The 20,244-nt window shown below is 39.3% G+C and overlaps 1 protein-coding gene and 1 long non-coding RNA gene across 4 annotated transcripts; both read left to right on the top strand.

The window, feature by feature from the left end:
• The first annotated feature begins 7,437 nt into the window (after nt 1-7,437).
• Nucleotides 7,438-9,255, top strand: LOC146689103 (uncharacterized). Of its 2 annotated transcripts, XR_014916057.1 has the most exons (4): nt 7,438-7,706; nt 7,964-8,002; nt 8,181-8,278; nt 8,423-9,255. It is a non-coding gene; the product is annotated as an uncharacterized LOC146689103 (long non-coding RNA). The 2 variants fall into 2 exon arrangements; XR_014916056.1 differs by having other exon boundaries at nt 8,181-9,255.
• Nucleotides 9,256-14,069: 4,814 nt separating this feature from the next.
• On the top strand, nt 14,070-19,362 carry atpaf1 (ATP synthase mitochondrial F1 complex assembly factor 1). Of its 2 annotated transcripts, none has more exons than XM_085436218.1 (10): nt 14,070-14,127; nt 14,746-15,003; nt 15,624-15,732; nt 15,932-15,994; nt 16,363-16,425; nt 16,520-16,570; nt 17,834-17,881; nt 18,230-18,325; nt 18,642-18,749; nt 18,893-19,362. In XM_085436218.1, the coding sequence occupies exons 2-10, from the start codon at nt 14,789-14,791 to the stop codon at nt 19,073-19,075; spliced, it is 936 nt and encodes a 311-aa protein (XP_085292344.1). In that variant the 5' UTR covers nt 14,070-14,127; nt 14,746-14,788; the 3' UTR covers nt 19,076-19,362. The 2 variants fall into 2 exon arrangements, with proteins under 2 accessions (XP_085292344.1, XP_085292345.1); XM_085436219.1 differs by lacking the exon at nt 14,070-14,127 and adding an exon at nt 14,393-14,410.
• Nucleotides 19,363-20,244: the final 882 nt, after the last annotated feature.

Raw genomic sequence — 20,244 nt, 5'->3', positions numbered from 1 at the left:
TGGGGATGAATTAGAGAGGAGACGGTGAGCCAGAACTTCGTGTCCAACATCAGTGTCTGACCTCACAAAAGCACTTCTGGAAGAATTGTGGAAAATTCCCATAAACACACTCCTAAACCTTGTGGAAAGTCTTCCCAGAAGATTTGAAGCTGTTACAGTTGCAAAGGGTGGGTCAACATCATATTTAACACTATGGATTAAGAATGGAATGTCACTCAAGTTTATATTATGCCTGTGAAGGCAGACGAGTGAATACCTTTGGTAACATAATGGATTACAAAAGAAGTTTAAAGTAATTTGATTGAAAAGACTAACTGACGGTATTCAGGAATGTGAGAGAGCTGTGCAAACTGTGAAAAACATAAAATACAAACTGTGTTGATGAGTTATGAGGTTCAGATGAGAAATGCATCAACACAGTAATAAATATCTTCAGTAGAAAAATATGTGTCGAAACTACATTGAAAGTTTACACAAACACAATGAGAAACACCTATGAGGCGGGAATGGACTGGTTATTTGAGAACTTTGTGGTGAGAATGATGTAAAATTATGTCAAAGTGATTGTTAACAGCAGTCACATCAGTAAAATCATTAGAAGTAAATTAAGTGTCTTGAGGTAACTGTTGTAATTTGGAGTTATATAAATACGACTGACTTGAATTTTCAACTATTTTTGATTTGGTTTGGAGAAAATGGAATGAAAGAAAGCAAAAAAAAGGAAAAAGAAAGAAAAGGACTGAATGAAGGAAGACAAGCTAAAGGAAATTGTTGGATGGAAAGGAAAAACAGGCAGAGAAAAGGAAGCGTGGAAATAAGAGGAAGAGAAAGGAATCCTTGGAAAGAAACTAAAAGGAAACAAAAGGAAAGGAAATTTCAACCAAGGGTCTCATTAAAAACTTCTTTATCAAGTAGGGGAAATGGAGCTACAGGAAGAAGGCATCAAGAAAAAGAAAATAATTAAAAATGAAAGGAAAGAAAGAATAGCACTGAAAAATCAGATCAGGGAAAGGAAAAAGGAGAAGATGAGAAAAGGTTAGAAGACTGGAAAAAGAGGCATGAATGAAGAGCTGTAGAAAAATAAGAACAATTAGAAAAATGGAAAGAAGGCTAAAGCAAGAAAGAAAAAACAGAGGTTGCTGGCAGAAATAAAAAGCAAAAATGAGGGATTGGAAACAGAAAATGTGGGCAAGAAAGAAAGGACATTTAAAGAATGAAAATTAAAGATGACACAGGCATCTCAAGGAAGACAACAACAATTAGGAAAGGAGGGTAAAGGAAGAAAGAATCAAGAAAGGAAATTACAAAGGAAGAAATAGGTAGAGAGGAAAAGAGTGTAAGGAATAAAAGGAAGAAGAATGGAAAGACAAAAGAAAAAAGGCTCGTCTGTATATTTGCTGTCAAGCAGAGAACTGAAGATCCTTGACTACAGACACTGAACTCGCTTTCACATGGCAATTTGCCCTCTCTGTTTGCTTTTCAGACCAGAAATAAGGAAAGAAAAAGAAGAGAGGGGAAAAAGAGAAGGACAAAACACAGAGATGCTAAGTTTGTCATTGTATGTGACAAATGTAGAAATCAATAAATCATTGTGGGCTGTTGACAGGTTGTGGCAAGGAGGGGCCGCTCATTCCTCATCGACTATTTATGAAACTGTCGCTGCTGTCTGTCTCTCCTTCTCTCAGAGCATGTGTTGCCTGGCTGACTGGTTGGCTGCCAAGCGAAAGTACTGTCTGAAATATTTAAATGTTTGCGTGCATTTCACACCGGACCTGTGACGCCCACAGAGGGAGCGTTACGTGCCCATATGAGAGGAGGAGGACTGAGACACAGGTTCTGTGTGTCTATCACAGATTCGACCACCAAAACTCATCCTGGCACAAATAAAACCACCTCTCTGTTGTTCCTTGAACTGTTCAAGTCCATGCATGTCTTACAGTGGATAGGACTGTTGCCTCACAATTCCTGGTTCAAACCCTGGCTGCTGCCTTCCTGTGTGGAGTTTGCTTGTTATCACTGTCCCTGTGTGTCCCTGTGTGGACAGTGATAACATGCCAAACTCCTACAGAGGTCTGGAAGTCACTCGAAAAGGGACTAAACTCAGAAAAACAAAAGTAAATATCTACATTCCATAAACAGCAATGTAAAAAGAGAATATAACAACTCAGGCATTGTACTAATTTAATTCACTGCAGTTTTATTTATATAGCGTTAAATCATCACAAGTCACTTTATACTGTCAGGTAAAGTCTCTATAGTAATACAAAGAAAACCTCAACAATCAGATGACCCCATATGACAGTGGGAAGAAAAAACTCCCTCTTAACTGGATGAAGCCTCCAGCAGAACCATGGTCAGCGAGGGGCAGATGACTGGCCCTGGTTGGGGAGGGTGAGGATGGGGCTAAGGGAATGAGACAGGTCAAACAACACAGTGTGGAAGACAAGAGTGAAGAAGAAACACACAATACATCTGTACACAGCCTAGACCTATTGCAACATCACTAAGGGGAAATTCAGAGTTACCTGATCAAGCCTTAACTCTATTGTTTATCATAAAAGAAAGTTTTAAGCCTAATCTTTAAAGTAGAGAGGGTGTATATCTCCCAAACCCAAATTGGGAGCTTCCACAGAAGAGGGGCCTGGAAACTGAAGGCTCTCCCTTCTATTCTACTTTTAAATACCCTACAAAACATGAGCAGGTAGAACATGTCTACCTGTTTGGTAGGTTTTGTACAGAAGATGTCCTTCCTGCTGTAACCTCAAATGGTTTTGTGTCTTCTCACAAGCTTTCACTTGTAAGGTGGATGTGTAATGTGCAAAAGGAATCGTGCAAATTGTGATAATCTTCAGAGATAAAGAAACCTAATAAATTTATTGCTCGCGTGGCTAGTCATACCATCCTTTCTGTTTCTGGAGACGACTCATTAGAGTCGGCATACATACTTAGCATACATGGTACTGATATAGAGATAGATAGATATTTCTTCTCAGTTAAGCACACAAAGGCCTTTCTAATGCAAGTCTAACTGACCCAATCACACAAACAAAACTTTTATCTATGCCTAACCACTGTCTAACATTCCCCCCCAACCCTCACCCAATTGTGGTTAAGGGAGGGAGACAGACTGTGATTGACAAAAACAATCAAATTCATGAATTTTTCCACATGACTTGCTGTTGAGTCCATGTATACTTGAATGGAACTAAATGGCCTACAACTCCTCACATACTTTATGTCCTGCTGGACCAAATACTCCAGAGTAACAAATGTAGATTGATCCTCATATCCTGTGTAAGTAAAATTTGCTAAACAAAACTAGAGAGTAGGAAGGCCAGAAAGCAATGAAAGGTGGGCTAATATTCTTCGATTTTAGTCTAAGAAAATTAAAAGTATAGAGCACCAGCTTTACCATCTGAAATTAACTTCTGGGGATAATAATTATAGAGGGCTGAAGCATCAGTTCTCAGAGCTCTGCTGTGACTGTCTCTAAGCAGGCCATGAATGGGCATTAGTTGATTAATGAATTAGACTTTATATCCAAAGGGGTGCTCTCCCAAAGAGTCCAAACTCCCTAACCTACTGTAATCCACCTATTACAGACAGATTATCCTGACTATTACACCAGTGTAGATTTAACAGACCATGAGCTCAAATTACCCAGAGGGGTTGGATGAAAAATTTGTCAGTTTTTACTTCAGGATTATCCGTATTTGAGAGTGATTGCCCTAAACCTTTACTGTGGATGTGTTAAATACCAAGTTCCTTTTACATGCAGTGCCATCCTTATTTTTTAAGCTGTAGTTGCTTTTATATGATCATCATTTATATCATTTATAAATGATACTAATAAAGGTTTGTTGATTAAATTATTTTCATGTTAGAGCATGCGGATATTTTGCACTTTTTTTTACAATACTTTTTACTTTGTCACCAAATATTCCAACTAAGCCAAAGCTGTCAATCATGCGAGCGATGTGCCATAACCTGGTCGGTAAAGGTTCGAAACCGGTCCGCCGTATGCCTTTGCAGTGTGTGAAAACTGAGGTGAAATCAGGCGCAGTTTTTGAATCTGTTACTGTGTTTTGCACCAAGGAAGCATTGTGTTGGAGATTGTTAAGAATAGATGTGTTATGAGAGGGGCTGTCCAAATTGGTTATTTCACCTGAGTGTGAGGTGTGAAAGTGTTCCAGCATTCCTACTGACAAAGACATTGTCCACAGCCTGTCATACCACGCTGAAGCAAGACGGTTGAGCCAAAGAGCTTTGCCAGCTTTTATTTTGATTTCCAACCATACAGTAATGACAGTAGACTGGCGGAGAAAAAAAATCATTCTGCTGAAATTTCACTGCACATTTTTAAACTAAAAGAAAAAACAATTTTTGTATAGGGCATCATGCAATAGTTTTGCTTGTCTTGCCCACTTGGGAATCAAACTAGCTGAGCTTGACACCCTTGGACTAAACAACCAGATTTTTCTCATTGTCTCAAAAAAAAAAAAATACAGTGTCCCAAAGTAAAATTATTCCTTTTTATTTTAGATTTTAATTATTTAAATGGTAAATGGCCTGCATTTGTATAGCGCTTTTCTAGTCCATAGGACCCCAAAGCGCTTTACACTACATTCAGTCATTCACCCATTCACACACACGATAGCAAGCTACATTGTAGCCACAGCTGCCCTGGGGCGCACTGACAGCCTCTAAAGCCTGCTTAATTTTGAACCCAACTATAGGCCATAGTTAAAACGGTAGTTCGGGGACTGTGACTTTTTTCAACAGTTGGTGCATGTCCCATCTAAGATTAACCAGTTTTCTTTGGCCTATAAAACTGCATGCAGCCTTAGCGTGGTCCAGACGCTGAACATAAAGCTCCAAATTGCCTGAAATTATCAATAACCCTTAATAACGTGTGAATAGGAGCAGACGAAAGGCTATATTACTGAAAGTCTGAAATCAGAGGATGATATCTGCATATTGACACCTGTGGTATTGAAACAAGACGTTAGTCCTCAGTTTCACCAGCTTCTCTCACTCTAAGTCTGAGCTGCTTCTAAAAGTAGTTTAAAGCCACACAAAGCTTTTAATAAAACAACATTTTGCTTCATATTTTTGTGATATGTGGTGTAGTCTTGCTTCACAGTAAGTGTGCACCTGTGAAGTCTGATGTGTGCAGAGAGAGAGAGCAAAAAGTAGATGAGGCACTTTGAGAGCTTGCGGCAATGGTGAGATTTAAACTCATTCTGTCTACGGTTCCATCAGATAACGAGCTGAATCAGCACGCACTGTGGATATGCACAGAGTGGGACACGCACACAGACACACACACATCAGACATTTACGGAGATACAGGAGGAAAAGACAAAGTCTGGCACTGGCTGTTCATGAGCAGGAGTCCTCAGAATCAGAAACTGTCACTTTGTCATTCCGCCACCATTTCTCTTTCCTCAAAGTTTCTCTCTCCTGGTGTCTCAAAGGTCACAAAACAATTAAAGGTAACAAAATTGATTTATTTATCCTTGGTATGCAGTGTACACTGCATTTCCTTCCTCACAAAACATTTCCAAAGTCAGATTTAGGAATAAGGTAATCACTGCAGTCTGTATCGTCTTCTTCCTTGCTAGTGGAGGATACAAATGCGGTCGTGTGGAGACAGAGTGGACTGAACTAAAAGCGACCTGTTTATTGACTGTTTGCAGAACTTAAAGGGCAAAAGGGGAAAGTGAAAACTATAAACTTCTGAAACATAAAGCTCTGTGAGGGACTAATGGAAGGGCAGCACTACAGACAGATGCAAAAACAAGACACAGCTGAGCTAAACTACAGAGGATGAGACAACAAAAGGAAAACTAAAAGCAAGACACAAGACACTAAGCATCACGAAGTACTGGGACAAATGACCCGGGGCAATGACAGCAGGATCCCTTGGTTTCTTAATCAGATCAATCACGGTTATTTAGTGTGCTCACATTGATCTACAGAACAGCTAATGGTGGAAAACTTTTACAATGCACCTTTAATAATCTTAGATATGAAAGATTTCTGCCTCAAAATCTATCTGCTCACAATCACTTTTAATAGGATGTTCTTTATTGAGCATTAATTAGTCGTTTTAAAGGTCGTCATCTGCAGGCAATATGCAATTTATTAATGTTTTAAATTAGTTATATATTAGTTAGGAACAGGTCATTTTGTCACATTCAATGATATTTATGCTATTATGATATTTCAGCACACTATTATTATTATTATTATTATTATTTACACACATTAAGAACGACAGTCTATCACTTTCCGTCTTCCATCTTCCTCTGTCCTCTTCCACCACTGCTCCTGCCTCCTGCTTTTACTTTCTCTTTTCCTCCTTCTCACCCAGGCTTGTTTTAGGCTCTGTGTTGGATCACTTTCGTAGCCCTGCTGTCAGTGCTAACCACACCTTGACCCCACTGACCCCTCTTATATCCTCTGCCTTATCTCTCCCAACCTGCCACAGCACCCTGCACCTCAGCCCTCACCACATACTCTGCTGCTACCTTCTCCCTGTGGAGGAGGAGGAGGAGGACGTGGAGGAGGAGGATGAAGGAGGCGGTCAGTGACGCACTCCGCTACAGGCCTGTCCCTGCTCATTTCAGGTTAGCCCATCTGCAGTAGCACCAGCCAAAGTGACAGCTGTCAGCGCCACTAAGCGTACTCCACATGCTCCCCCTCCATCCGTCCTTGGAGCTCGGCCAGAACTAGGAGAGGAGAGGAGAGGAGGAAAAGAAAGATATTTAAGAAAATGAGAGAAAAGGAAAGCAGATATTTTTAATAAGGCAAGAGAACAAACTGAAGAAATAAGTCAAGAAGAAAGAGTAAAATAAATTGGGTAGAATTAGATTTTAATAAAAAGAAAATCTAAAAAGAAGAAAATGAAAGGAAAAAGAGGGGACAAGAGGAGGAAATAGAAACGGGATGAAGGGCGAGGACGTAAAAAATCAAGGAGAGAAAGAAACAAGAAAAACAAAAGAACAGATGAACGGAGGAAAAAAGAGATGAAAGGGGTAGAAGTAAAAGGAAAGGAAAGACTGAGGGCTGAAACAAGGGGAATAAGTGAAACTGGTTTTTTTGGGGGTTTTTTAATAGAAGCTCAGCAGTTTCTCCAGTCACTGGCCTACAATAATAATAATAATAATAATAATAATAATAATAATAATAATAATAATAATAATAATAATAATAGAGGTGTAAATTTAAACTGGGCTTCGTCCGTTTCTCATTCACTCTGACCTCTCCAGTCTCGGCTGCTGTTCTTCGGCCTCTTCTGTGGGCTCGCAGCTGCTCCTGTTTAACGTGCGAGCAGCGCCGCCTGCTGGCTGGGAGCGCAGCAGCCTGCAGCAGCTTCTGCTCGGCGCTCCTACGAGCATCAGCGCAGCGCTGTGCTCAGAGCGAGCGCGAAGGTGCGAGAGAAGACAGACTGAACGTCTAGAGGAGACAAACAAAGCCGGACTGTGAGCGTGACTTTTGCTGTTCATGCGTGTGTGTGTGTGTGTGTGCGTGTGTGTGTGTGTGTGTGTGTGTGTGTGTGTGTGTGTGTGTGTGTGTGTGTGTGTGTGTGTGTGTGTTTTAATCGCAAGGGCTGCAAAACTGCCGCAAAGGAGAGCTGGAAATCAGGGGGAGCGGGAAGAGAAAACAAACTTATCTGCATTTTATGGCTGATGTGAATGAAGGTAATATAAGTTCAACATGTCCACGTGCACAAAAAGTAATATTTGCATCGTTCTTGAAAAAGGAGAGCTTCTGACTTAATCTGTGCTGAAATAATTCAATTTTTTTTTATCTTCATTTATACACATAATTATGCATGTTTTCATAATTTTGTGCACATACTATTTCTTATGTTCACTTTACTGGATCATCATTGTATCAAATGTCATGTCAGTGAATATAATTACTTATATGACGTCATGTTTAAACTCACTTTCAGAACCAAATAAATGGACAGTGTGTATCCAGCCTTGGTTAGGTAAGTGAAGGACGACAGCATTACAGGTAGGAACAAGAAACCGAACTAAACCTGACAAAATGTTCTGTTAGAATCTTGGTGGGAAATCTCTTTTTCAGATCTCTTGTTCTTTAAATGTTCCTCCCATGTCTCTGTTTCTGTTACACATTTCACAAAATTACAAAATGTTGCATTTCAGGTTTCGAGGTCAACAAAGCTACAGTCTGACAGCGAAAACCAGTCAGTGCGACAGAAACGCGACATGAAACTCATGCACTAAGCTCCTCACCTCCAAGCGTGAGTATATTGTTTCCTGTCCTGGAACCTGACTTGAAGTTGTGCAGACTGTGCTTGAAGAGGTCGGAGGTCGAGTTAATGATCTTATGAAGACCTGAGACCCAGAGATAAAACAGCTACCTACTCTCCTTTGCTTCATTCTAGATACAACCGGTACGACTGAGTGATGCCTGCTACAAGATGTTCTAATAACCACGTACATGAATAAATAACACACACACTGTCATGATCCTGGGTCTGCTGACCCAGCGTTTTGTGTTTAGTTTATGTAGCCTTCAGGTTTCCTAAGTTTATCATTATCATGCCTAGGTGTTACTAGTTATTTTCCCCTCGTGTTTCCACTATGTTAAGTCTCCCCTGCTTTCATGTATTTTATGTCTGTGGCGTATGTTGTCAGTCCAGGTTGTCATGTTTATATCTCACTGTTTCCTGTCTTATTGTGAAGAGGTCTGGTGTGTCTGTGTTCATCGTGTTCAGTTTTACTCTCCCATTGTTCATGTGTGTCAGCTGGTTCCCCATGTGTTGCCACTTCCCTCATTATCCTCCTGTGTCCATTTAGTCTGTGTGCTCTCAGCCATTCTTTGTCAGGTCGTCTGCTCATCCATGTCTCATCCCCAGGTACCCATGTCAGTTCACTATGGTTAAGCTTTTTCATGTTTTGTTATTAGTTCACCCAGTTTAGGTTATTGTTTAGTTTTCACCGATGCCCGATTATTTTTACCCTCATTGCTAGCCTCAATAAACGGCTTGTTTTGTTTATCCACACTACGTTTTGGTCTGCGTTTGAGTCCTCCTCTGCAACACATACGGTCTGCCCCAGCCAGACCGTGACACACACACTCACACACACACATACACAGGTACAGAGCTATCGGCTGAGCAGCAGCAGCAGAGCGGGTGTCTTGATTCCTAGACAGACACACTCATGCACTTTTAATGGGATCCCGCTCTAAAACCATGGGATTCCTCTGCCAAGTGCGACCCTTTTTTTCATCCTCTCACTCACACACACTCTGTGTGTGAGTGAGTGCTTAACCGTGCGTGTGTGTGTGTGTGTGCAGGAGGTGTGGATAAGGGTCATCTCCCGGCCCAGGGGTGCGATTTCAGCTTTCCAGAGGGAGGGTAAGTGAGTAGTCCCAAGACCCTGAAAACCCTAAGGTTTGAAATGAAACCTCATCGCACACGTTGTGCACTCAGCCCGACCGCCAAGAGTGCACGTGAAAATATCACAAATATAACGTGCAGCTGGATCATTTTTAATAATATATGGGGAAAAAATAATCATCCTTTTTGCTGACCTTTCCAGTCTTTCTTTGTTTATTTATTTGCTTGTCTTTTTTGATGCCCATAAATTAAAGTCACACTTCCTTACATAAAGAAAGTCTCAGTGAATAACAAAATCACATGTTCAGTATATGTAGATTTTTTTCAGATGATTCCTTAATATTTCTGCATCATTAAATCAAACAATGATACTTCAGGTTTCACGGGCAACATTTTTAAGCCTGGATTAGCATCTGAGTAAAAAAAGCTAAAAGCAGGAGCTGTACTTCATGCCTGTGATTTAATCCGGGATTAAACGGTTTGATGAATCCCAAATTGATCCCAAATTTGTATAATATCTCCATCTCATCAGCCCCTGACACAGAGGAGTGTTTATCAGGCAACTTCTTCAACACAATTCAATATGCATTAGAGTAGCCTGAAATAAAATTCTCAGAATGAAAGCCTCACAAGTCAAGCATTTTAAGATTTGTTTACCAATTTGTTATTTACAGGAGTGCATGCTTGTTTATGCATTACTGACACTGAGTTGGCAGAAAGCTGGAAAAGCTTTTTATTGGACAACTCTCAAGAGGTCAAGCTTAGGCATTCTGCTCTGTGACATCCTGTTGGTGTCCCTGGCAAAACCATCTTTGTCACCTGTCTCATCAGATGACAGAGATGATAGGATTAGAAAGTATCTTATGTGAATGAGGGGATGAGCAGAATATTTTCTGATATATAAAAATGCTCCCAGTGGTCGAGCGCAGCCTCAGAGGTGGGGTGATAATATGACCTGCAAAGATGCATAAGTTCCCACAGTAAATGATTCTTCTACTGTTTAACCCTGAGTCTGCTGAACTGCTCTTCGTATAATGAGGAGACCCCATCTCATCACGTTTTACACAAAACTACCAGAAAACCCCACGTGAGATGTTTTTGATGTATTTTTGCCTAAAAACCCATGATATAAATGTATCATATAAAAACACTATTATTTAGTTTCTGCAGTGGTGATATTTATTTATTTTCTGACTCACATTTCATGCCTCAGAGTAGTGGCTCATTCCAGGGTATTGGGGAAAATAATCAGTGTCATGTATCATGGACTCCAAGATTCTGCCTGTGAGCTCACTTCAGCGTGTGAATCCAGCCCATGATCACTTTGGACACATTGTCTCAGACTCTTGATCTCACATATCCAGCAAAGGCTCAGTCTCAATGAGGTGCCATATTTGCAAAACTGCTCAAATGAACGTGACACCCAGCAACACGTCAAGCAGCTGATGAAGCAATGCCCCCTTTAACTATTTCTTGTTATATGTAGTTTTTTTTAAGATCCACTTTTTTAAAAAAAGTACATTTGACTTCTGTTATTTATTTATTTTTATTTATTTTTTTATTTTTTTGGCTTACTTTTATTTTGTTGATGCATTTAAAAAACATTCAAATGTACTCTTGTTTCTCATATATTGTTTTATTGTAATGAGGAAACAGTCTGTATTATTAAAAAAAGAAAAACTCAGTTATTGTGCTTTTGATTTAATGATGTAGCTATCACAGAGCTGCATTTTATTAATAATTAGTTTTATAATGACTGAGCCCCCTCGTGAGCTGCTGGAAATAAGGTTCTTTAAAACACTTACATCAATCATGTCATTTGCATTTTTCAATTAGCCTGTTAATAGGTTCATATATACAAAATGGGACAAAATAAATTACTATTGATGGAAATACTGAAGCAAAAAGTCCAACACCGCATGTCGCATGTTCGTTCGACCAGCCGAAATCCCAACGCTTCACAAATCTTTGTGGTATTAAAAAATGACCATTATTTAAAAGGTATATTTTTGCAAACTGTAGACCTACACATCTGTTTTGTTCCTGTTGCGAGTAAATAAGACTGAATTATCACGTTTGCCTATAATCTCTGTTTCTCAGTGTACCTGTGGTAGTGTCACAGGTTCTGACAGCAGAAACTTGTCTTATATGTCTGTTGCTATATCAAACAACAGATAGTGCCATATCTGACTGAGTGTTTTTGTTTGTTTGTTTTTGCTTTATTATTATTTATATTATTGTCTGGATTTGAAACAAATAATTCCACTTTGGCATCTTTATCCAACCGTTGTTCTGAAGCTCAAAAATGTTGCAACAATGTGTGTGTGTGTGTGTGTGTGTTTGTGATTTTCAGAAATACTTCGAGGTTGAATAAAAAATGAAATGATGGAGCAGCTGTTCCATATTTATTACGCAGAAGGCACTTAAAGGTGGAACACCGTGGAGGAAATCTGTGCATGCTGCTGTGTTGAGCACGCAGGAGCAGAGTACCAAATGTTTGTGGTTTTTGCTTTTTCTTTCTTTATTTATTCATTTATTTATTTGTTCTCTGGTGAGTGGGATTACCTCTGAATTATGGAACAGTCCCCTTTCTCTCCTTAAGTAAAAAATAACATCTGTCCGGCAAATGGAGAGCTTAGTGTTTCTCTATAATTAATGGTAAAAGCCTCCAGAGCTGCACATAAAATATACATCTTCCATGCAGGACCCCCATAACAAAGAGAGCAAGAGAGACCAAGAGACGAGGAGGCGGAGGAGAGCAGTAGGTCAGTGAGAAAGGAGGAAGTGCCACTCTCTGTGCATGACAGCACAGTGAGTGACTGTATTTATTCACAGACCTAAAAAATTAAGTCAACACTGCCAAAAACGGCCTTTTCTCCAAGATTTGTTCTTACTTTAAAACCCTTTTATTGTTAAGTCTTTGAATAAAAGCACAGCAGAGAACACTAAAGACTTGCAGGCTGCTTGTTAACGAGGTGAAAATATTCCATGTATAACTCAATATGCAATTTTAGATGGGTTTTTTTATGTGTGTTCCTGACAGTTTGATGCCATCTAGATTGCAGTTTTCATATACAACAGTGCTTGCTCAGTAAAAAAAAATAAAAAAAGTAAAAAATAAAAAAACCTTTTTATTGAAAGAGATCTCATCAATCTCAATGTTACATCTCAAACAATGTTCTGTCACATAAAACATCTCACGTTGCCTCTTTGCAGACTTCCTTCTAGTAACTAATGGCTGCAGTTAGAAGCTAGCTTGACTCTGCTTGACTATGTCGTTTTCATTAGAGGCCAGCAGCATTTTCTGGTTGCTTGTGCGTGCTCTTGTGGATAAACCTCTTGTCGGTTTAGCAAAAGAGCAGCTTGTCCTGATTCTGCTTTCACTGTTCTGAGATCAGCTACAGTTTGCATGTGAGAGACTGCACATTGCATGTGTGTGAAAACAGAGCAGCTAAAAAGTAACCAAGCAAACTTATTCTGTGATTAATCATCTAAATAAATACGTTTTCTGTAATGACCTTGCCCGAAATGTAGAGAGGAATTTTATTACGTTTAGCATAGTTGTTTTGCAAATACACCACCATCAGTTTTCTTTAATATTTTTAATCCCACTGCAGATATTGACAGTTAATGTGTCATTCTGTAGATTTAAAATGTTATTGATATGTTTTAATAATCAATTTGTAGGTTTGTTTATCTGAATTCATTAATTCACCACTTTTATACATAATACAGGTCACCCATACCACAAAAATAACATTTTATAGAATTGAATTCATACTGTAGATAAAACAAATTATATAAAACATTTAAAATAAGACCATCCTTACACATTTGCAACAGTAATATTAACCCGTGTAAGACTAATGGGAAACATTTTTCTGCAGAATAAGTACTTTTACCTTTAATGCTTTAAGTTACATGTGCTGGGGTACATGCTGAGGACTTTACATAGACTTGCAACGCTACTTTTACTAAAGGAAAAAAATTAAATCCACCAACACTCTTCATTGACTAATGAAATAATAATAGTGAAGATTTTAATAACAACTATAGAAATAAGAATATTTTACAATTCTTCAGGCGAAGGAGTCTATGCAGAGTGCATAAAATATTGAGAGATAGCGCAAAGTCATTAAATATTGTGTTTTAATAAGGTATTTAAACAGTAGCAAACATGCATTTTTCTTCTTTTAAAGGAGGTGGTGATCGTTACCTCTGCTTCTTGCCTTTCTGTAAAATCACAACACACCAACAACACATACCAAGTTCACTTCTAGCAGCGCTAAACACATGTGCTGCGTGCATAAACTGTATACATACAGTTTCCCCTAAAGACGTTCAGCAACATTATCTTGGATCAATCAATAAAAACTTTTCCTGCAGACAAAAAAATCTTCAGAATTCATCATCTCTTATTTAAATGAGCTAACCTCCTTAATAGTGTTGTCTCTTATATATGTTATGCAGCATCTGCTACACATGAACACATAACCTCACAACCACGCATGCCATAATCATCTGCTGTGAACTGCTCCCAACTGCTTTGTTTATTGATTAGTGATTGAAAAATGATTGGCTGTGGAAAGTAAACACAGGAGCACTCAGACAGTCACCATGGAAACACACATCTCATTAAATTTACAGCCAGCATAATACACACACACACACACACACACACAAAGTCAGAGCTGTAAGTGACTCTTCGGAGTTGGAGCAGTTTATTATATAGTTGATAGTCTTCAGTAAGTGAGGGCATTAATATAACAAAGGCTGCTTTGATGTATAGTGAAAACACTGAAGTTTTTATTGAAAGTAAACAGTGACCTCTACAGGTTACAGTGTGTCAGAACAGGTATCAGACTTAAAGCAGTTCATCTTTCACCACTGCTGTTTGATACATTTGGAGATACATAACGAGAATAATCCTCCAGCTTTTAAGGGAATGGCTGTAACATAAGGATGGAAATTGCAGGCGTCCACTTATCTCTGAGATCATCTGCCTAGAGATACAAGCATTGTAAAAATGTACACAAACCCGCATGGATTGCCTTCATCTTATCTTATCTTCCCAATTGTTATACCTATATATATTTGAAGTTGAATTTTAAAGGATTACGTGTTGTGAACTATTAATTTTTCATTTAATTTTACTTAGTTTTACTTTATTTACACATTTTATGAACACGAAGTTGTAATTTTCTCTCTCTCCCTCTCTCTGTGTAAAAAGTCATATTTTGCTACTAAAAAACATGACTTTGTTATTGTGGTGTAAACGGGTAGTCCAAGTACAAACATGTTAAAACAAGTCGATACTTTATTTGCGATAACTGTTTGTTGTTTTTTTGTTTTGTTTTTTTTAGCGGAACCAATATGTAAACCGTTCTCTCCGCCGGAGTATTATAGATGTGGGACGGGAACGATGGAAAGATGGCGGCCGCAATGGTGCAAATGTCATGTTTGTACCGGGGGATGTTAGCGGTCAGGGCCACTGGCATCAGGACGCTGATCCCCGGGCTGGTCCCGGTCCAGTTCCGAGCCTTCTCGGTGCGGAAGGAGCCCGAGCTAGAGGAGAATCCGTACTACAGCAAGTACCAGGACAAGATCCAGAAACTGCGCAGGTCAGCCACCAGCCACACACCACCACAACCCCCTTACAAACGATAGGTTTCCCGTCGTTTACAGTTTCACATTAACGCTGAGGTATACGGAGTATCTCTTCAAAGATTTCACCCACAGTGAAGTTGTCTAATATTATTTATTGATATGTTTTTAATATGAATATCTATTGTTAAACTATAATGGGTCGGCGTGTGAAAATGCAGGAGAAATCCAGCATGTAGTATATATGAAATATATATAAATATTAAAAATATCCATTGAATTCATTTCATAAATGTAATGTGAATCTTTTATCATTTGTTTACTTTGAGAGTTGTTGGAATAGTACCCAGTGGAAGATAGTGAATGAATTTCTGCTTTTAACAGTTTACTTGTTTCATTATGTTATCATTATAAAGCCACGAAAATGGATTATAGTATAACTACAACCACTCTCCACTGTTACCGTTGACTTATTGGTTGTTTTAATGTTTTTATCAAAAGTTCCTGAAGATAATAATAACTGTGATCAGATGATAATGATGTGTACAGTTACAGTCATGATAGAATAGTGATATTAAACACAGATAGTTAGTTAGTTAATTTGTTTTTACACTGACTTTGTCTGAATCCTCTGTAGTGCCAAACCGCAGGAGTACAAGACCCGACTGGAGAAAAGGCATGAAGCCAATAAGGAAGTGCTGGGACACTCGAAGCAGGCAGAGTTTGTCCGATTTATGGAGCAGGAGGTGGAGTATCAGCGGGGCTCACAACTGAACAACATGATGAGACAATGGACTAGTTAGAAACTGTTTCGTTTCTAACAACCACTTGTTAACAATTGTGTTGTTGCGTAGACAATTTTATTCAGATGCGTGTGACTGGTTTGCATTAGGATGGTCTGGTTGTAGTCAGTGAATTTCCTTTTTGCTGTGGAAATCTTTGCAGCTGGAAAAAAGGGACAAGATGGCAGCTGGTGACGCAACATCAGGAGGTTTTACAAAGAATAAGGTGAGCTAAAGATAGAAGAGGTTTGGGCCTCAGTTGGCAGCAGTGGATCTTGAATAGGACACAAATGGAATACTGAGACAGTTTGCCTTCAATTTAAGAGTTATGTCTAACTGCTACAAGCAAAGCATTTTAAAAGCTGCAGCTTTTATTTTGAAGGTGAATTGTCTCTGTTTCTGGTTTACATCGCACTTTCCACTGTTTTACATCACTTGGCATGTAGCGCACAAGTGTCTGCAGGCACATTAGCATCTTCCTTGCAAGCTGTGAGTGACTGCAGTAGCTGGTTAGCAACTTAAGTGATTACAGTGAGGTTCTCAAGTCACTTTCCCCTTCTGCTGTTGTCTCAGACTGTGATGTGTTTTCTTTAGACTTTGGGCTCCATCCTCAACTTGGAGATGATCAAGGACAAGACAGGCGAGGAGATTGCAGAGGTGATTGTGTGGGATTGGCCTGTGCACATCAGCCTCAGACTCTCTGTACAGAAACCTTTTGAAACTGTTTTCACCTTTCCTGTTTTTCTCTCAGCTTTGGATGAAGTATTATTCTACCAAGGATACAGTCAGCGCCATCATCCCAGTGAGCTTTATGTTTTTATCTCCTTTATTTTTTGCTTGGATTTAAATGTGAAAATAATATTCATATTTGGTGGCTTTCTGATTGTTTGTTTTTGTCTATTAGTCTTTAGAGTAAATCTGATGGTTCAATGAGCTTTGATGAAAAGATGTGCTTTTAAACACCGGATGTGACAGAGAAATCAAGTGACACAACATGCTCATTGGCTAAACAGTTGTGATTAACTAATTGGCCAATGAACGTAGCGTAATTTTTCTGTCTTTCTGATTCTAATAATGAGCTCAATTTCCAAAATGAACTTTGTGCTTTATTTAGCATAACTTGTAAATAGGAGCTGAGACCACAGACTGACCAAAAAAGTGTTTACTTAGGTCACAGAGTGACAAAGCTGAGGGCCATGTTCTTCCTCACAACCAAACCAAGTAGGAGGAATCACCCCCTGCTGTCCATGCAAGAGAATGCAGGTTTTTGTAAATTTAGCATCGGGTTTAATTTTTATGATGTGATATTTTATACAAATACTTAAAAAAAAAAAAAAAATTCGATGGTACTGCATGAGGTGGTCAGCAGTGATAGAGAAGTATGTGAGTTGTGGTGCAGGACTGGGTGGAGACGAGCGCCAGGGGTGATTTGTGACAGAAGGACATGAGCAAGGGAAGGTTTACAAGATGGGAGTGAGACCAGCTGTGATGGTCGAACTAAAGACAGGAGGCAGAGATTCACTTGGAGTGACCAGGATGGACAAGATTGGAAACAAGTGCATAAGAGGCACAGATCATGTTTGGAAACAAAGCTGAGATGGTTTGGACGTGTGCAGAGCAGGAAGAAAAGAGAGAAGAGTCATGGATGTAATGAAGGATGTTTGGTGAGATGGAGGAAGATGATCTGCTGTCTGACAGGGCAAGATGATATTTTATATACAGTCTGTGGTCTCATTGCTATTTAGGTAATGCTAACTCATATATGATGTACAAGCAAAAGGACAAGCTGTGCAGTGATGCAGAGAGTTCCTTTGACATGGTGTCAGTAATAACACAGGAAAAAAATAAAGTGCTTGCTTTCATAGAATGTTTGTTTTTGACTCATCTACACATTTAAATTGCAGATTTTTTTTCTTTGGGGCTTTTCTGTGCAGTTTGGTATTGACTGATAATAACACTCTAACACTGCAACGATGCCATTAAGATAATATTTATAGTTGCAGATTAAATTGTGATAAGCACTGTTCATAATGATCTAATATTCTCTCCTCTCTTGTATTTGCAGACACAGATCTATGAGATGATTTTCAGCAGATCACAGTCCTGCCCAATGGTAAGATCAATGCAGCAAGCTATGGAAGCTAAGCCAACGTTATTTCTGAACACTTTAATAACAGCAACACTGACCAAAGTTCGGAGCGAAGGAATAAAAATACTGAAGATAAGAAAAAAAAAAAGCTGCAGAAAGTGATTGATGGGTATTTCAAAAGCAGCAACAAAGTTTGGCTGAATAGCTGCAAAGTACTAAACTTTAAATTGTCATACCTGTGATTATTCATTAACCATCTGATCATCAAGACTTTCATGATGCTGTTATTCTGTTTTCAGGCAGCCCAATTTTTTTCCCTCTTTTTCTAAGTCGTCACCTCGGTGACTTTTCTCTGTTTCTCCTTCATCTCAGTTCCTTTACGCGTTGCCTCAGAAAGAGGGTTACGAGTTCTTTGTGGGTCAGTGGTCCCGACACGAGCTCCACTTCACCTCCCTCATCAACGTCCAGGTAAAGTGCTTCAGACTTACAACACCTTGACATGCTTCTGGGAAAGGTCATTACTCTCTGGATTCCGGAGCTTGTGAAACTAGGCTTTACAGAGTCATTCCTTCTGGCACCTTTCCTTTGGTATTTTTAACCATAAAAGATGGAAAGAGAGTCTTTATTTTGTTTTTTTACATTTTTGAAATTAGCAATTACGTTTTTTGGAAATGAGTTGATCTGTTCATGCTTGGCTATTTACAGTAACAACAACTTTGCCCAAACTCTCGTAATTCCACTTTGAGTTTATCAAGGTAAATTACCTGATGGTGTCTGTGTGCAGACGCTGGGTGAGAATGCTCCCAGTCAGCTGATCCTATACCACTACCCAGACCTGAAGGAGGAGAAGGGCATCGTGCTCATGACAGCAGAGATGGATCCCAAGTTCATAGTAAGTCCACATACGAGCCTATATGAATAGACTTCAGAGGTTTTATGTTCTTGAGAGATTCACAAATACAGCGATGCAGCGGATGTAGTGTGTCACACCTGATGTGTATTTAAGGCCTCAACATCTGTCCCTCATCTCCACAGACCGTCCAGCAGGCTCAGTGTTTGGCTAACCAGGTGCAGCTCTTCTACGGCACCCAGAGACAGGAGACTTACCGATTGGTGGAGATGTTTAACCACCACCCTGCAGAATTCAAGCACATGTCAGTCATAGCAGAGCTGGAGCAGAGCGGTTTGGGGCCTGCAAACCCTTCCACGGGTTCCTGAGATGGACTGAAGTTGCCACCAGACAGCCTGCTGAGGAACTGTTGGTCTCCGTGTACAGTCGCAAAGATATCCAAGCTTCTTTGCTCAGCACGCTCCAGTGGGATATAGCTGCTTCTTGCTCTGTGTGTGCAGTCTCCAGCAGCAGCTGTGAATTACAGAAAAAAGAACTTAAAGAAGCACAAACAGCTTCTCTCAATATTTACTACACATCTTGTGTGTTGTCAGTTTGCCTCAATGGGAAAATAATGTTGAAGTGAGCACTTCTATAATAAATAGTTCTCACTTTGTCTTGTTTTTCATATCAGACTGTGATGTAAGCAGAAGAACATTGTTCATAGGAATCCAATTAAGTAATAAATCATCTTCAAAACTGTAACCTGTTTATATAGTCAGCGTTCTAACCAGAAGAAAAACTTTAAACACAATACTGAGGCAAACAGGAAAGTCTTCACAGCCTGGATTGTGACTGACCACTTATTAATGATCAGTGTGGTATCATTCCATACAACTGTTACTGTACGTTAGAGTTCACATTAACCAAATATTTATGACAGATTTTACTTATTTTTTTAACAGTGATGGAAACATTTCACGTGTGTCCTTCCTTTTGACACATAACACTGATGGATTTATCAGAAACTTCCATAATAACACCCTTAACAACAGTGCAGCAGAGGTGGGCAGTCTCTGCATAAAATGACATAAACATATATTCTGGGCCTAAAGTGGAACTTTGCAAGTGAGGCACCAAAGGCTCTGGTGCAGAATTTAGAAATAACTGAAAGTAGAAATGAGTCATGTACAAAATTGTTTTAGCTTTACTAGATTTACTTTCTTTACATGTAAGCTGTGGGCAGGTAACCTGTGCTGCTGCTTCTGAGGTTTGGTATGCTTTGTGGATGTACTCAACTTTACCCTGTAGTATAAGAGCAGATATTACATAAGCCTTTGTGGCTGGTTTCAAACCCTCCAGCCAGAATACAGCTGTGTAAAGGTGGAGTTTGATAAGTGATACTAAAGAGAATACTCAGCAGACTGCGCTACACTGCATAGGAGCACTTTGTATTTGCTGATATTTATTGAGTTGTATGAAACAATGCAATTGAATGTACAGATTAATTTTAATCGATACAGCTTCAATTCACAACAGTAACTTTAAGGTGCTTTAT

The sequence above is a fragment of the Copadichromis virginalis genome, linkage group LG17, assembly GCF_057382275.1.
Source record: "Copadichromis virginalis isolate Kocher_CV1m ecotype Utaka linkage group LG17, C_Virginalis_male_GT1.1, whole genome shotgun sequence".
In the NCBI taxonomy this organism is placed as follows: Eukaryota; Metazoa; Chordata; class Actinopteri; order Cichliformes; family Cichlidae; genus Copadichromis; species Copadichromis virginalis.
Note: the sequence above shows the minus strand (reverse complement) of the source record. Positions and strands in the feature narration are given on the sequence as shown.

What these genes read in the sequence shown, in the direction of transcription:
- atpaf1 (XM_085436218.1), top strand. Translation starts at nt 14,789, where the DNA reads ATGTGGGACGGGAACGATGGAAAGATGGCGGCCGCAATGGTGCAAATG. An exon ending in AAGATCCAGAAACTGCGCAG is followed by an intron (nt 15,004 to 15,623) that starts GTCAGCCACCAG and finishes AATCCTCTGTAG; the next exon opens with TGCCAAACCGCAGGAGTACA. An exon ending in TCCGATTTATGGAGCAGGAG is followed by an intron (nt 15,733 to 15,931) that starts GTGGAGTATCAG and finishes AAATCTTTGCAG; the next exon opens with CTGGAAAAAAGGGACAAGAT.